The 13,313-nt window shown below is 41.7% G+C and overlaps 2 protein-coding genes across 2 annotated transcripts in view; one reads left to right on the top strand and one right to left on the bottom strand.

Annotated features, from left to right (window-relative positions):
- Positions 1–8,329: 8,329 nt before the first annotated feature.
- LOC106983161 (profilin-1-like) lies at positions 8,330–8,788 on the bottom strand. The gene has a single exon (XM_015081334.1). The coding sequence runs from the start codon at positions 8,786–8,788 to the stop codon at positions 8,330–8,332; it is 459 nt and encodes a 152-aa protein (XP_014936820.1).
- Positions 8,789–11,324: 2,536 nt separating this feature from the next.
- The window catches only part of MTMR8 (myotubularin related protein 8), a 118,614-nt gene continuing 116,625 nt past the window's right edge, over positions 11,325–13,313 (top strand). The window contains exon 1 of the mRNA XM_053202387.1: positions 11,325–11,482. The gene's annotated coding sequence lies outside the window, so the exon portion shown is untranslated. The remainder of the gene's footprint in view (positions 11,483–13,313) is intronic.

Raw genomic sequence — 13,313 nt, 5'->3', positions numbered from 1 at the left:
AATTCAGTTTTTCTGGGGTGCCTGGGTGGCTCAGTAGGTTAAGCATCCAACTCTTGATCACAGCTCAGGTCATCAACTCACAGTTCATGAGTTCAAGCCCCACGTTGGGCTCTGCAGAGCTTACTTGGGATTCTCTCTCCCTCCCTCTCTATCTGCCTCCCCCACCCACTTGCAGTCTTTCTCTGATTCTCTCCAAATAAATAAATAAACTTAAAAAAATAAAATTCAGTTTGTCTGATGTAAGTATTGCTACTCAAGCTTTCTTTTGACATCCATTTGCATGATCAATACTTCTCCATTGTCTCAGTTTCAATACTCAGGTGTCTTTAGGTCTAAAATGAGTCTTTTGGAGACAACATACAAATGGGTATTTTTTTTATCCATTTGACATCCTATGTCTTTTGATTGGAACATTTAGTCCATTTACATTCAGACTATTTATAAATATGTATTTAGTGTCATTTTATTACTTGTTTTTTTCATTGTTTCTGGAGATTTTCTATGTTCCTTTGTTTCTTTGTTACTTTTGTCTTTACTTTCCACTCAAAGAATCCCCTTTAATATTTCTTTGAGGGCTTGTTTAGTGGTCATGAACTCCTTTAGTTTTTGTCTGTGAACTCTTTATCTCTTATATTGCTTGTTTCTTAATATTTATTTATTTATTGAAAGAGAGAGAGTATCTGAGAATGAGTGGAGGAGGGGCAGAGAACAAGAGAGAGAGAGAGAGAATCCCAAGCAGCTTCTAAGCTGTCAGCATGGAGCTCCATTCAGTGCTTGATTTCACAACCTGTGAGACCATGACCTGAGCCAAAATCAAGAGTTATACTGTTAACCTAATGAGCTACTCAGGTACCCCTATCTCTCGTATCCTGAATGATATCCTTGTTGGATAGAGTATTCTTGGCTGCAGACTTTTCCCATTTAGCATGTTGAATATATTATGCCAGTCTCTTCTGGTTTCCCAAGTGTCTCTGGAGAGATCTGCAGCTAGCCTTATGGGTCTTCCCCTGTAAGTTAGTTACTTATTTTGTCTTGGTTTCTGGATTTTTTCTTTATTGCTATATTTTGCAAATTTAATTAAAATATATCTTGGTGTTAGCTTGCTTTTGTTGATTTTGACAGGAGTTCTGTCTGCCTCCTGGATCTGGATGTCTGTTTCCTTCCCCAGATTAAGGAAGTTTATCAGTTACTATTTCCTCAAATAATTTTTCTGTCCCCTTTTCTCTCTCTTCTTTTGGGAATACTATAATATAAATGCTATTATGTGTGATGGAGTCAATGATTTCCCTAAGTCTATTCTCATGTTGCATAATTCTTCTTTCTCTCTTTTGTTCAGCCTCATTATTTTCCATTATTTTGTCTTCTATATCACTTATTTGTTGCTCTACTTCTTGCATCCTTGTGCCCCCTGCATCCAATCTGTTTTGAGTCTCAGTTATTGCATTTTTTCTTTTTTTTTTAAATTAATTTTTATTTACTTTTGAGAGAGAGAGAGAGAGAGAGGGAGAGAGAGAGAAAGAGAGAGACAGAGCATGAGCCAGGAAGTGGCAGAGAGAGATGGAGACACAAAACACAAAGCAAGTTCCAGGCTCTGAGCTGTCAGCACAGATCCCAATGCAGGGCTTGAAGTAATGAACTGTGAGATCATGACCTGAGCCAAAGTGGGACCCTCAACTGACTAAGCCACCTAGGCACCCCTGTATTTTTTATTTCTAACTGATTGTTTTTTTAACTCTTTTGTCTCTGTGTCAAGAGCCTCTCTGAAGTCTTCCATTCTTTTCTTAATCCCAGTAAGTATCCTTATTACTGTTGCTTTAAAATCTCCATGAGGCATATTACTTATATCTGTTTCATTTGGACCGTTGGCTGTGACCTTATCTTCTTCTTTCATTTGGGATGAATTTTTCCATCTTGGCATTTTTATATAAGTCTCTGTCTTATTCTCTGTGTTAGGAAAGTCTGTTGTGTTTCCTTCTCCTAAAAGTAATGGCTTTATAAAGAAGAATCATACAGTGTCCAAGGCCTGGTGCTTCATGGAGTGTCTCTGGTGTGTGCTGAGTGCACTCTGCTGCTAGGTTTTGGGGGCTGTATCTTTCAGGCCAATTGTCTCCAGAGGCTTTCCTTGCCTGCTGTGGGCAATGTTTTGACCTTGGCCAGATGTAGAGAGCTTTAACTAGTTGTGATCTGGTATTCTTGTTAAATGAGACCTGATGCCATTTCCACTAGGACTGAAGCCTTACAGAGTTCTCTGGTTGGGAGACATAGTGTGAGCACGTGTTTCTGCTGGTTTTCTAAGGAAAGCATCCACTATGTTGGGACTGAGGCAAACTTGACCATGAAGGGCAGTACTGGGAGGGTGCAGGGGTGTGGGACCTGTTGTAAGCAGGTTCAGCAGGCAGTTTGGTTGCTGTTGTGCTGAAGGTGGTTCATGCTGAGGGGCAAGGGAGGGAAATGGTGCCACCAAGCTCCTTTGTCCCTGGAGGGGGTTCTCTGAGCTTATTGCTCTCAGGAAAGCACTTTGAGAGGAGCAAATAGTCTCACTTCAGTATGTCCTCGTGTGTCCAGTGTGTCCAGTGTGATCACTCTCTGGGTTGTTTGCCTGCCTTTTCTCCAGGAGCAGCACAGTGCCCTCCAGCCTCTATCCCAGCCATGCTTGTTGACTTTTAAAACTTTAGTCTTTAGGGACCTAGTGTGAGTGGGCCTATGCTGGTTTTCTAGAAGAGGGTCTTGCTGCACTGGGACTGACGGTGGTTTGACTGAGAAGGGTAGTCATGCCAGAGCTCAGAGTCATGAGATTTGGAGCAAGCAGGCTATGTAGCCAATATTGGGGCCGAGCTGCCATGGGTAGGTACTTCTGCATGTATGCTGAGGGGTGTGGGGAGGGAAATGGTGCCTGGTAGCCCCTGTATCCCTAGAGAAGCTTCTCCATGAAAGCTACTTCTCAGGGACATTCTCAAAGAAGGGCGAATAATCTCCCCACAGTGTGCCCCAGAAGTTCTTGAGATTGTGCAGTCTCTCTCAGGATTGTTTGTCTGCCTTTTCTCCAGAAGTAGGGCAGCACCCTCAAGGTTCTATCCCAGCCAAGCCCACTGACCTTTAAAACTCCAGTCTTTAAACTCCACTGATTGCAAGAACTCAGAGAAATCAGCCCATCTTGTTTTCTCAGCCAATAGATTTGAGGAAGTGTTTTCCCCTGTATGTTCCTCTTGCTTTTCTCCATGACCACCACTCCCTCCTTGCTGCAGCACCTGCAATCCATTTCTCCCCCAAGCCACATCTCTTTACTTCCTATCTTCCTCAGTGTGGCCTCTCCTCTTCCTCTAGTTGTGGCGTTTGTTCTGTCAGTCCTCAGGTTGATTTCTTGAGTATTCAGAATGATTTGATGGTTATCTTGTTCTATTTGAGGGAGGAGAAGAGTATAGGGTCCTCCTACTATGCTGTCATCTTAGATCCTCCATCTCAGTAGGTGGGCCTTTAGGAGGTGATTGGGTCATGAGGGTGGAGCACTCATTAATAGAATGAGTGCTCTTATAAAAAATATCCCACAGAACTACCTATGACCACCATTTGAGAACACAAGAAGATGTAGGCTATGAACCAGGGAAAGGGTCCTCACTAAAACACAATCATGCTGCTGCCTTGATTTTGGATTTTCTAGAGTCCAGAACTATAATATATTTATGTTGTTTATAAGCTACCCAGTCTGTGGTATTTTTTATAGCAGCTCAAACAGGACTAAGACATCATTCCTTAACTACCTTACTTAAAATTATAAAGCTCCATACTTTGCTCCAGCATTTTCTGGCTTCCTGTCTGCTTTCTTTATTATTATTTTTTCTTCCTTGGCACTTATTATCATCTGATGCACTATGTATTTTACTTAATTTTGTGTATTGTCTGTCTCCCAGACTAGAATAAAAACTCCATGAAAGCATGGGTTTTTCTCTATTTTGTTAACTGTTGTGCTGTCCATGCCTAGAACAGTGCCTGAAACATAGTGGGCACTAAGTAAATATTTGAATGAATAAATGAATATACTCTCTAATTCCACTTTGCATTGTATTATAATTTACTCGTTCACAGTAAGTACATAGTAAGCACTAAATAAACATTTGATGAATGAATTAAATACAAAAGCCTTTTATAAACGCTAAAGCACTCGGTGCTATATTATTATGAAATGGCCACCCTGTTCCCCTCTAGGCCACAAGAATGAGGCTGCTTGCTGCTGTTCTTAAGAACTGCCTCTACCCTTTCCACAAGAGGCAGCACTTTATTCTTACTCCACCCCCACACCTGGCCACTTTAAAATCAGTTAAAGTCTCTGCTGTAACTGGAACTTTAAACCCAAAGTTTTCAGACTATGCTGTTAACCACATAGGAGCTCAGCTCACACCCCATTTCCAAGTACAGGCTTCCCCTGCTATCTGAGAGTACAGTATTCCTAGGAAACCTTTTATAAGCCAAAATAGCATAAAGCAAAGAAGAAATTACCATTAATTTATACAGAAAAAGTTCTGAGCATTCCCATGCCCCAAAAGTATTCTCTCCCCAAAGTATTTTCTGATACCTTAGGACACATCTTGCTAATGGATGCACAGAATAAATAGAGATGAAGCACAGACACAGTTCAAAGCTATGGCAGCTTGATGCTGAGATGCTGAGTGTAGTTTCCAGGGAAAGAGCTTGGCGACGCTACTCTTGATACACAGGGTGCATGCTTTCTCTGTAATGGCTTGCTGCAAAACAAACGTTGAACACTACTTTAGTTTTTCATCTTTTTTTGTAAAAGTGAAAATCATCTTCAGATTTTCATTGGTTAGCAAAAAATGGGTACTAATATAGGTCTTTCATAAAAATGAGTTACATAACAACAAAATTTGAAAAGTAAGGGGTACCTATACCTGCCTGGAGACAGAGGACTCTAAATCCCCACACCCATTCCTATGGTTGACCTGATAGCTAAAACATTTTATCCTTTTCAAATCACTTTGTTCTCAGTTTTTAATTTGATCTCCACACCAACCCTGCAATTATCAACATCTCCATTTTCTAGGTGAAGAACCAGAGGCCCATAGAAGTAAGTGATTAGGTGAGGCTCATATACCTAATAAATGATAGCTCAGGGCTGGAATTCAGGCTCTCAGATTTAAGGCTTGTCAACTCATTGTAAATGCCTTGATAAACAGTCCAACAAGAAAATAAATGAATATCTGAATAAATGAATATAATGCATGTATAACTCTTAATTGGTAGAGAATATGCACATTCCATGCGGTAATGAGGAAGGATAGCACCCAAATGGACTTTTTCCACTCAATTCCTATACCATTAATTGTGTTTACTATTCATTTGGCAAGGAGTTCACCTTATGCAAGGAACATAATAATCACCTGAAGCCTCAAAGCCAGAGCTAAAGTTTTCCCAGAGTGAACTGCTTCACTGCCTAGAGGCAAGGGAATTAGTGACTGGTACTGGGGAATAGAGAAAAGGAGGGACAAGGAAGAATCATTAACAACCTCCCCTCATTCTCCACTCATTTAAACCATAGGCAACCAAGGAAGGGGCTTGGCTAGAAAATCATTTCTTTATCCATTCATTTGTTATGTCTGTTATTCATTTAATCATCCAGGAAGATGTATATTCACTGAGAATTTCTTAGTGCAAAAGCCCGCTAATGGGCTGGTTTCTTTTTCAATGAGGCATCTGGATACTTTAGCTTGTCTTCTAATGAAGGATTTGTCTGGGACCCTCTAACTGGCAATGACATTTTTCCTCAGCGGTCTTGTTTCCTGAACACACATCTCTTTGCTTCAGAAATCCAGGCTGCAAAGAATGATGTAGAAGGCTCAATTACCTTAAGAATTCACCTATAAATCATGCCACATTGAGGCTTTGTCCAAGATTAAGGCTCTAGTGAAACCATTTCCATATTTAATTTTTTCCTTGGTTTATTGTCTTGCCACTATTTGAAGCTCTTTTCTTAATAGCAGCCAGTATGAATAAGTACTAGGGGGTTTAGTTAACTAGAAGTTCGATGTGACTCAGCAGTATGATGTGGCTGCCAAACAGTTAAGGCAATTTCATTAGAAAGAGAGGGGCCAGAAGGGTGATGAAGGCTTTTGCTCTGCTTTTCTGTTATACCCTGGGAGGCAGCATCTGCTGCCTCACTGCCATGCTTAAGGATGCCGTAGATGGAGAGGGAAAGGGCCATTGTCCTGAGAGGCTACAATCACATTGGCCTCCTGATAGCTCCTCAGCAAATCAGGCACACTCCTTCCTCAGGGCTTTTAAACAGCTCTTCTCTCCACCTGAAACACTGCCTTCAGTTCTCGACATGACTCGTTCCTTCACTTCATTAGGTCTCTGCACGGATATCTTCTCTCCATAGAAGCTGCCTCTGACATCCTTGCTTAAAATAGTTTCTCCCATCATTCTATAGCCCCCTTTATACTTCTTTGTCTTTGTAACATTTATCATCTCCTGATACATACATCCATTTCTCCCATTAGAATGTGAGCTCCATGGGCATAAATTTTTTGTGCCTGACACATAGTGGCAGCTCAATACATATTTAAATAAAATTTTTCATAGCATTTACTTCATGGTACTATAGTTTATCTTCTCACTTATCTTGTCCCCACTAACATCTTATCTAAGAAACCTGTTTTTCTTTTTTCTTTCTTTTTTTTTTTTACCTTTAATTACCTAGCCAATGCCTGGTATGGAGTGTGTTGAATGAATGGATGGATGTACTGTGAAGGATGTTGCAGAGGCATTTCAAACATTGGAGGGGGTTGGCCTAAATCCACGCTGCCAAATTTGATGGCCACTTGATAGGTGTGACTATGGGGCACTTGAAATGAAGCTTCTCTGAATTGAGATGTGTTGCAAATATAAAATACACACCAGATTTTGAAGCCTTGGCATAAAAACATATAAAATATCAGTGATATTTTCATTGATTACATGTTTAAATAATAATATTTTGGATATACTGGGTTTAATAAAATATATTCATAAAATTAAGTTCACCTGTCTTCTTTAATGTGGCTACCCAAAAAATTTTAAATTACATATGTGACTAGCATTATATTTGTATTGAATAACACTGCTCTAGAGATTTTGACAACTTCCATGTTTAAACTCCGACCTTTACAAGCTTGTGAGGGTATGTGTTGGGGGTGTTTTAGAGGTGGGTTCTTGTAATTAACACAGAAGAGGATTATCCATAATCACTGCTCCTGGGCAACTGATGACAGTAGGATCAAGTAAGTACCAGCTTCAAATAAACACTATAGTTTATTACACAACCTCATCTTTCTCATTCATGCCTTGTCTCATCCCATATTCCCCAGAGCTGCTAGCAACATGCCATATTGAGTGGTTAGTATTTTCGTAGCTCTTTCTCACCCATAATTACCCTGACAGTGAGAACAATGAGCAGATAAATGGCCCAAAGGTGAGTTACAAATCAAAGAGGAAAATCTAGCCACAAACACCCTGGATCAACTATACCCAGTAGAATTTCCACTTTAGAAAGTCTCTCCCTTCCTGATAAGTAATTTTAGCCATGTAACCAACTTCTCTGTTGGAGCCCTGTGCTGGGTTATCTCAGGAAGCAAATAGAGAAGTAGAAGACACACCACCTTCCCTTTAAGATTATAATGAAGGTGGGAAACAAAACCAATGTGTGTGTGAAAAGTTAAACAAGAACACAAACAGTCATCTAAGAAATGTTAGGCAGTGTGATTAAGGGCCAAACAAATGACACAGTGAGTTACTGTTTTAGGAATTCAAATCACTGTCAACCCCAAGGGCCCAGGCAGGTAGAAAAAGCTTCTTCAAGGAAGTAGTACTTGAGCTGGACCTTGAAGGATTTTTGTGATGTTACAAAATCCCAGATTTTCAGAGATTAAATGATTCTCAGAGACATAGTGTGCTCTTCATTATATAGATAAGGAAACTGAGACCCAGAGAGAGAGAAAGATAACATAGTAAGTAAGGAAAAAGTTAGGATTAGAACCAAAATTTTCTAGTTCCCAGTCTATTACTCTTTTTTCCAGGTTCTGAGAAAGGAGTTATGGTGTTCTAGGTGTAAGAAAGTCCCAGAAGCCCTAATGCCTGAGCACTTACTCCCAATCTTCCCCCTCACAACACCCCTCCCTGACACACACACACACACACACACACACACACACACACATCTCCAAACCTGATATGGGATCTCCCTTTCTTTTTCTTCAAGACCAGGTTAACTTAGCAGCTAACACAGATAGATAACACTGAATTCAAATTCCAAGTCAAACATCAACTCCTTTTTATTTAGTTAGAAATGGGCCATGTGTTGATGAATGGCTTCTCTGATGTAACCTGCCATCTCAAAAGCCTTAAGGTTGAGAGGCCCTCCTTCTGTTCCTTTTTGTCCCATCATCACAAGGTATACAGACTCAATCTGAACTACAGTGACTTCCTGGCTGCACCGACTCTGGCCTTTGGTGCGGAGGTCCATGGTGTTGTTTCCCTCAGTGTAAATGTTGTCCCGAATCAATAAGCATTTGGTCCCTGCAAGAATGATCCCTTGAAGAAATTTCTCTCTCCCCTCTCTTGCCAGCAAGATCTGAATTTCTTCCTGGGTCAACTGGAACAAGTTGCCTTCAGGGTAAGAAGCTAACAACCAGGGTGGGGAATTGGTGATAATCGCTGCATCACAGCACATCCCAGTCTGTAGGAAGAGAGTAATGCAGTCTTGCCAGACCTCTTCGCTGATATCCTCTATGCACTGCATGATTCAAGTAAGCTGTCTCTAAAAGATGAATAAAGTGCTTTCTAATAATTTGGTCTGTAAAAGAAGTTTGTTAGAAGTTGGCTTAAGATGACTGATAAGCTGAGACAGAAATAATCTAAAAATACGGTCTGTTTCTGATGGCCTCTCCCCAGCAGCAAAGTGGAGGAGTTCTTGGTGACACTTGAATGAAGTTATGGCCTAGCTTCCCTCTGCTGTGATTTATCAAGCTACCTCTTGAGCAGGAGTGACTTTTTAAATAGTCATCATCCATCACATCATGGCTGACCTTTGGCAGCAGCTTTCTGAGGCTGTAACTCTAGCTAGTGAGATAGATGGTGGGGCAAAGTACACCTACTTCCCTGGGATACCATGGGAATAACACCAAACCTCAAGAGTGGAAAATCACTCAAAGTAGAACATAAGTGGACAATAAAAATATGTGGGGGATAAGCTTAGGAATCCCCTGGGGCCTACACCAATGGGTTAACAAGGCACAAAGAAACACAAAGTCCTGAAATGCTCACACCTGAGTTTGGGTAACCAGATTGGAACTCCAAGAATAGGGAGGCACAAAGGTGCCAAGAATATGGAGGTGCAAAGACACCCCAAAATATGGAGGGGGTGCTGAACCCCCAAAAATAGAGAGAAAGAGAGTCAAAGGCCTGAAATAGAATTGGTGCAAAGGTGCGCAATACATAGGAATAACAAGATTAGATATTTAGGGTGAAAGCACCCCAAGTTTAGTACTACCGCAGAAAGCTGCTTTCATAGGAGAATAGGGCCAGGGCAGGTAAAAGTTGGTGAACTGGACTTTGGACCCCTGCGCTGCAGGCAAAGCAGCCCAGAGCAGAGATGGTTAAAAAAAGAAAAGGTGTCTTGTTAACCCTGAGGTTGTTCCCACTGTCTGTCTCATCCCCTAGGATGGCAAAGATAAACAGGCACGGCGCCTCCTGTCTGCTGTTAACATCCATATACTCATCTGCCCAGCGCCTGGAATTTGTTTTATATTGACCCAAACCTCAAACACTGTGTATCTTCAAAATCCCCCTTTCCCCCTCACATCCACAAGTTAATGTTCCTAGTTTCTTTGTCTCTTTGTACATGCCCATCACGTTTGCAAGTCTTCTGACCTGAATAAATATGGGGCAAGGACCCTTATTCGGGGCTCTTGTCTTTTCCCCAGACATTAGCCATCTCTTTTTAATCCTGCATCTGCTCTTTTGTTATACAAAAGAGAACTTTGGACTTAGAGTCTATGACAAAAATATAGTTGGACGTTTGGTTATAAAGCAGGACAAGTAAGATTTGCTGCAGCAACTAGCATTTCAGATGTTGGTTGATCTCCCTGAGGCCTGAGTTTTAGGTACAAGGTCAAAAATCCCACAGACTCACCAGTTCACAGCTCCATTTGGGAAGCCACAATAGCCTCCTCATGGTTTCCCTGCCTCCAGATTCTCTCCCTCTAGTTTATCTTCCAGCCCACAACAGCTGTGAGTCTAGAATTATTCATTCTTATCTTGCCATTCAGCAAGTATTTATCAAGCATTCACTATGTGCAAGTACTTTTCTAAGCACTGGGATACAGTAGTGAACATAGAAAAACCTCATGGAAAACATCATAATGGGGGAGACAAACAGAAAATAGATGATAATAGTATCCTTTCACTGAAAATATTTTGAGTCTAATACTTTCTTTTCTCATGTTTTCCCTCTTACCCCAGGCTGTCTCTACTCTAGTGGGGTCCAATTTGACTTTTCTACAACCTTTGGGAAGTTACTGTCTGTGCCTTAATTTCCTCTGATATGACATCAATTAGCCATAAAGAAGAAATGTTAGGGGGAATGGCTGAAGTTAATGGTAGATAAAATATGGGATGGCTTTGAAAATTTATTTATGTAACAAATATTAAATACCTACTCTATGCCAGGTCTTTTCTTGACTTTGGAGATCTAGCAGTGAGCAAAATTCCTGCCGCATAAAGCTGACATCCTAAATGGGGAGACAACTAATAAACGACATTTATAATATATCAGGTTTTCCAACTCCCAGATTGTTCTTTTTTCCATCACAAGTCTGATTCAGAGAATACCACTGAATGATTGCACCTGTCTGGTGGTCTGGTGGGCCTTTCATCCTTTTCCCACATCTGTGCTGATGAAAGTTATGAGGCTACTGTAATAGTCCAGGACTTAACTAACCTAATGATAGTAGACTAGTAAAAGAGGGGAGTGGGAGGAGGATATACTTACACATCATTTTAGAAAGTGTTCTATGGTGACTTGTCCAAGGTCTCATAGCTAGGCAGCTTTTTAGAAACCCAGTTGCCAGCATGGGAATGTCCCTGCTATCTCTGCAGGGTGTCATCACTGTTAACATTAGAGAATAGTAGAATTATATCGGTGCCTGTGTTCCTGATAGCATTAAGGGGTGTGAGAATGGTGGCAGTACTCGAATCTGGTACTTAACTCCTGGACCAAACCTGAAGCCCAAAGAAAAAGGTCAGCTCACTAAACAAAGGGCATTTGCCAGGAAGCAAAATGGCGAGGGAGGCCACAGATGAAGTGTCGCGATAGGATAATCACGTGACTGGGATACCGCCAGCAGGACCCCGGGTTGGGCAAGGAACGGTGGCGGCAACGGGAGCCTTGAGTGTTTCAGGTGGTGGGAATGTGGAACATATCACGGTGCCCAAGGTAAGGAGATTTAGGAGAGGTTGGGGGCCGCGAGCTCTGTTTAACTTTCCAGCCTAGAGCCTTCTCAAACCTTTTCTGGGTGTTCTTTGACGCCCTCTTCCCGCGCTGGGACCCGCGTTCTCCTACTCGGTTCACACCCCCCTTTCAACCAAATTGAACTCTTCTCAGGGCGGGCCTTTGGGCGGCGGCGCGGAGGAGAGGTGGTCTGCATCAACCGTCTCCTCACGCGACGCGGGGTGCGTGCCTGCCTGCCTCAGTTCCTCTCGGCACCCCAGCAGTCACTTCATACACCCCCTTATGCCCGCCTCTTAACACACTCGCCATGCTTGTAACTGCCTTTCTTAAATACCCCACATGCCATCGCCTCCCGGATAGTTACTTCCTTTATCTGGCGTTTTCCTACCTTCCTCTTGACTTCTGTCCCTGACCTGTCCCGACAGTTGCGTTGATCACCACTGCTGCCCCTGATCCAGCTCCCCGGTATGCGTTTGTGGGTTTTGGGAGATACAATATCTCTCCAGCCCAAGCTGGGCTATAGGTAAATGAAGGAGGTTTAGCAAAATAGACCTGGCCCTGCTCAACCAGGAGGAAGAACCCAAGAGGTGGCATCACCAGACCTGTTGGCACCTGCTTGGCCTACAGCCAATCTCCAGTTAGAGCCGCTTCTACTTTTTTTCTAGATCCTACTGCTTCCTTTCCCAATGCTAGCCTCTTTCTATTCCAACTCCATCTCCTTCCTGTCAGTTTTCTTTTCTGCTATTTGAGACTGAGGGTCAGGGAAGAGTTCACAATTATTCTCTGTTTATTTTTTTCTATCAATCATAACAGACTTGGTCCAGGCTAACTGAAGTTCACATAAAAGTCTACTATGTTCGGGCTTTGTGCTGACAGCTCAGAGCCTGGAGCCTGCTTCAGATTCTGTGTCTCCCTCTCTCTCTGACCCTCCCCCGTTCATGCTCTGTCTCTCTCTGTTTCAAAAATAAATAAAAGTTTAAAAAAATTAAAAAGTCCCCTATGTTTTAATTGAAAAGGCATGGTTTTTGAACCCAGAGCACTTGAATTAGAATGCTCGTCCCCCCAGCTACCAGCTGATGACTTTGGGCAAATCATTTAAGTTCTCTGAGCCTTTCTTTCCTCTTGTACCCATGGGGATAATGAAATTTTTCTCTGCACACTTCACAGGGTGGTTGTGAGGATTAAATAAAAAGATGTGTGTGAAAGCTTTTTGTAACTAGAAAAGTGTTAAGATTATGATGTTGTCTGATGGGCAAAATGGGAAATATAACTTTCAAACCTCTCTTTTCCTTCTTTAGGTCCTTTCTCTGTTGAACATAATCACATCCCTTATAGTATCCAGCCCTACCTTTTTCTGGGTTCCTTCTTCTACAGGTCATGTCATCTGCACCAGATTCTCTGGCATGATATAGGAAGGTAGCATCATCAAAGCAAAGGGGCTTCTGCTATCCAAACTCCCTCTTTTCCCAACCCACTTAACCCTCAGCCACCCTACTTGCCTAGTTGAAAATTATTCCCTTTTTCTGATTCGACCTGAGAGAGAGCAGGGAGGCAGAATTTCTTTGTGCTTGAGGGTTAAAATAGTAACATATTAAATGAACTGCCCTTGTGCTTGAGTGTTAAAATATTAAAATCTTCATGTTGGGAGATTAAAAGTATATACTGGGCTAGCTGTATGGTAAGGGAGAAGATGCCATTATCCCACCTGTATCAAAATAATAATAGCAGATAATACATTGAATATTTAACTATGTAGCAGGTATTTTGTTAAATGCTTTACATGAAATAGGTCTTCAGTCCTTACATCAACCTATAT

This window comes from Acinonyx jubatus, chromosome X (assembly GCF_027475565.1).
Source record: "Acinonyx jubatus isolate Ajub_Pintada_27869175 chromosome X, VMU_Ajub_asm_v1.0, whole genome shotgun sequence".
In the NCBI taxonomy this organism is placed as follows: Eukaryota; Metazoa; Chordata; class Mammalia; order Carnivora; family Felidae; genus Acinonyx; species Acinonyx jubatus.
The sequence above is the reverse complement of the archived record's forward strand: the minus strand, read 5'-3'. Positions and strand labels throughout refer to the sequence as shown.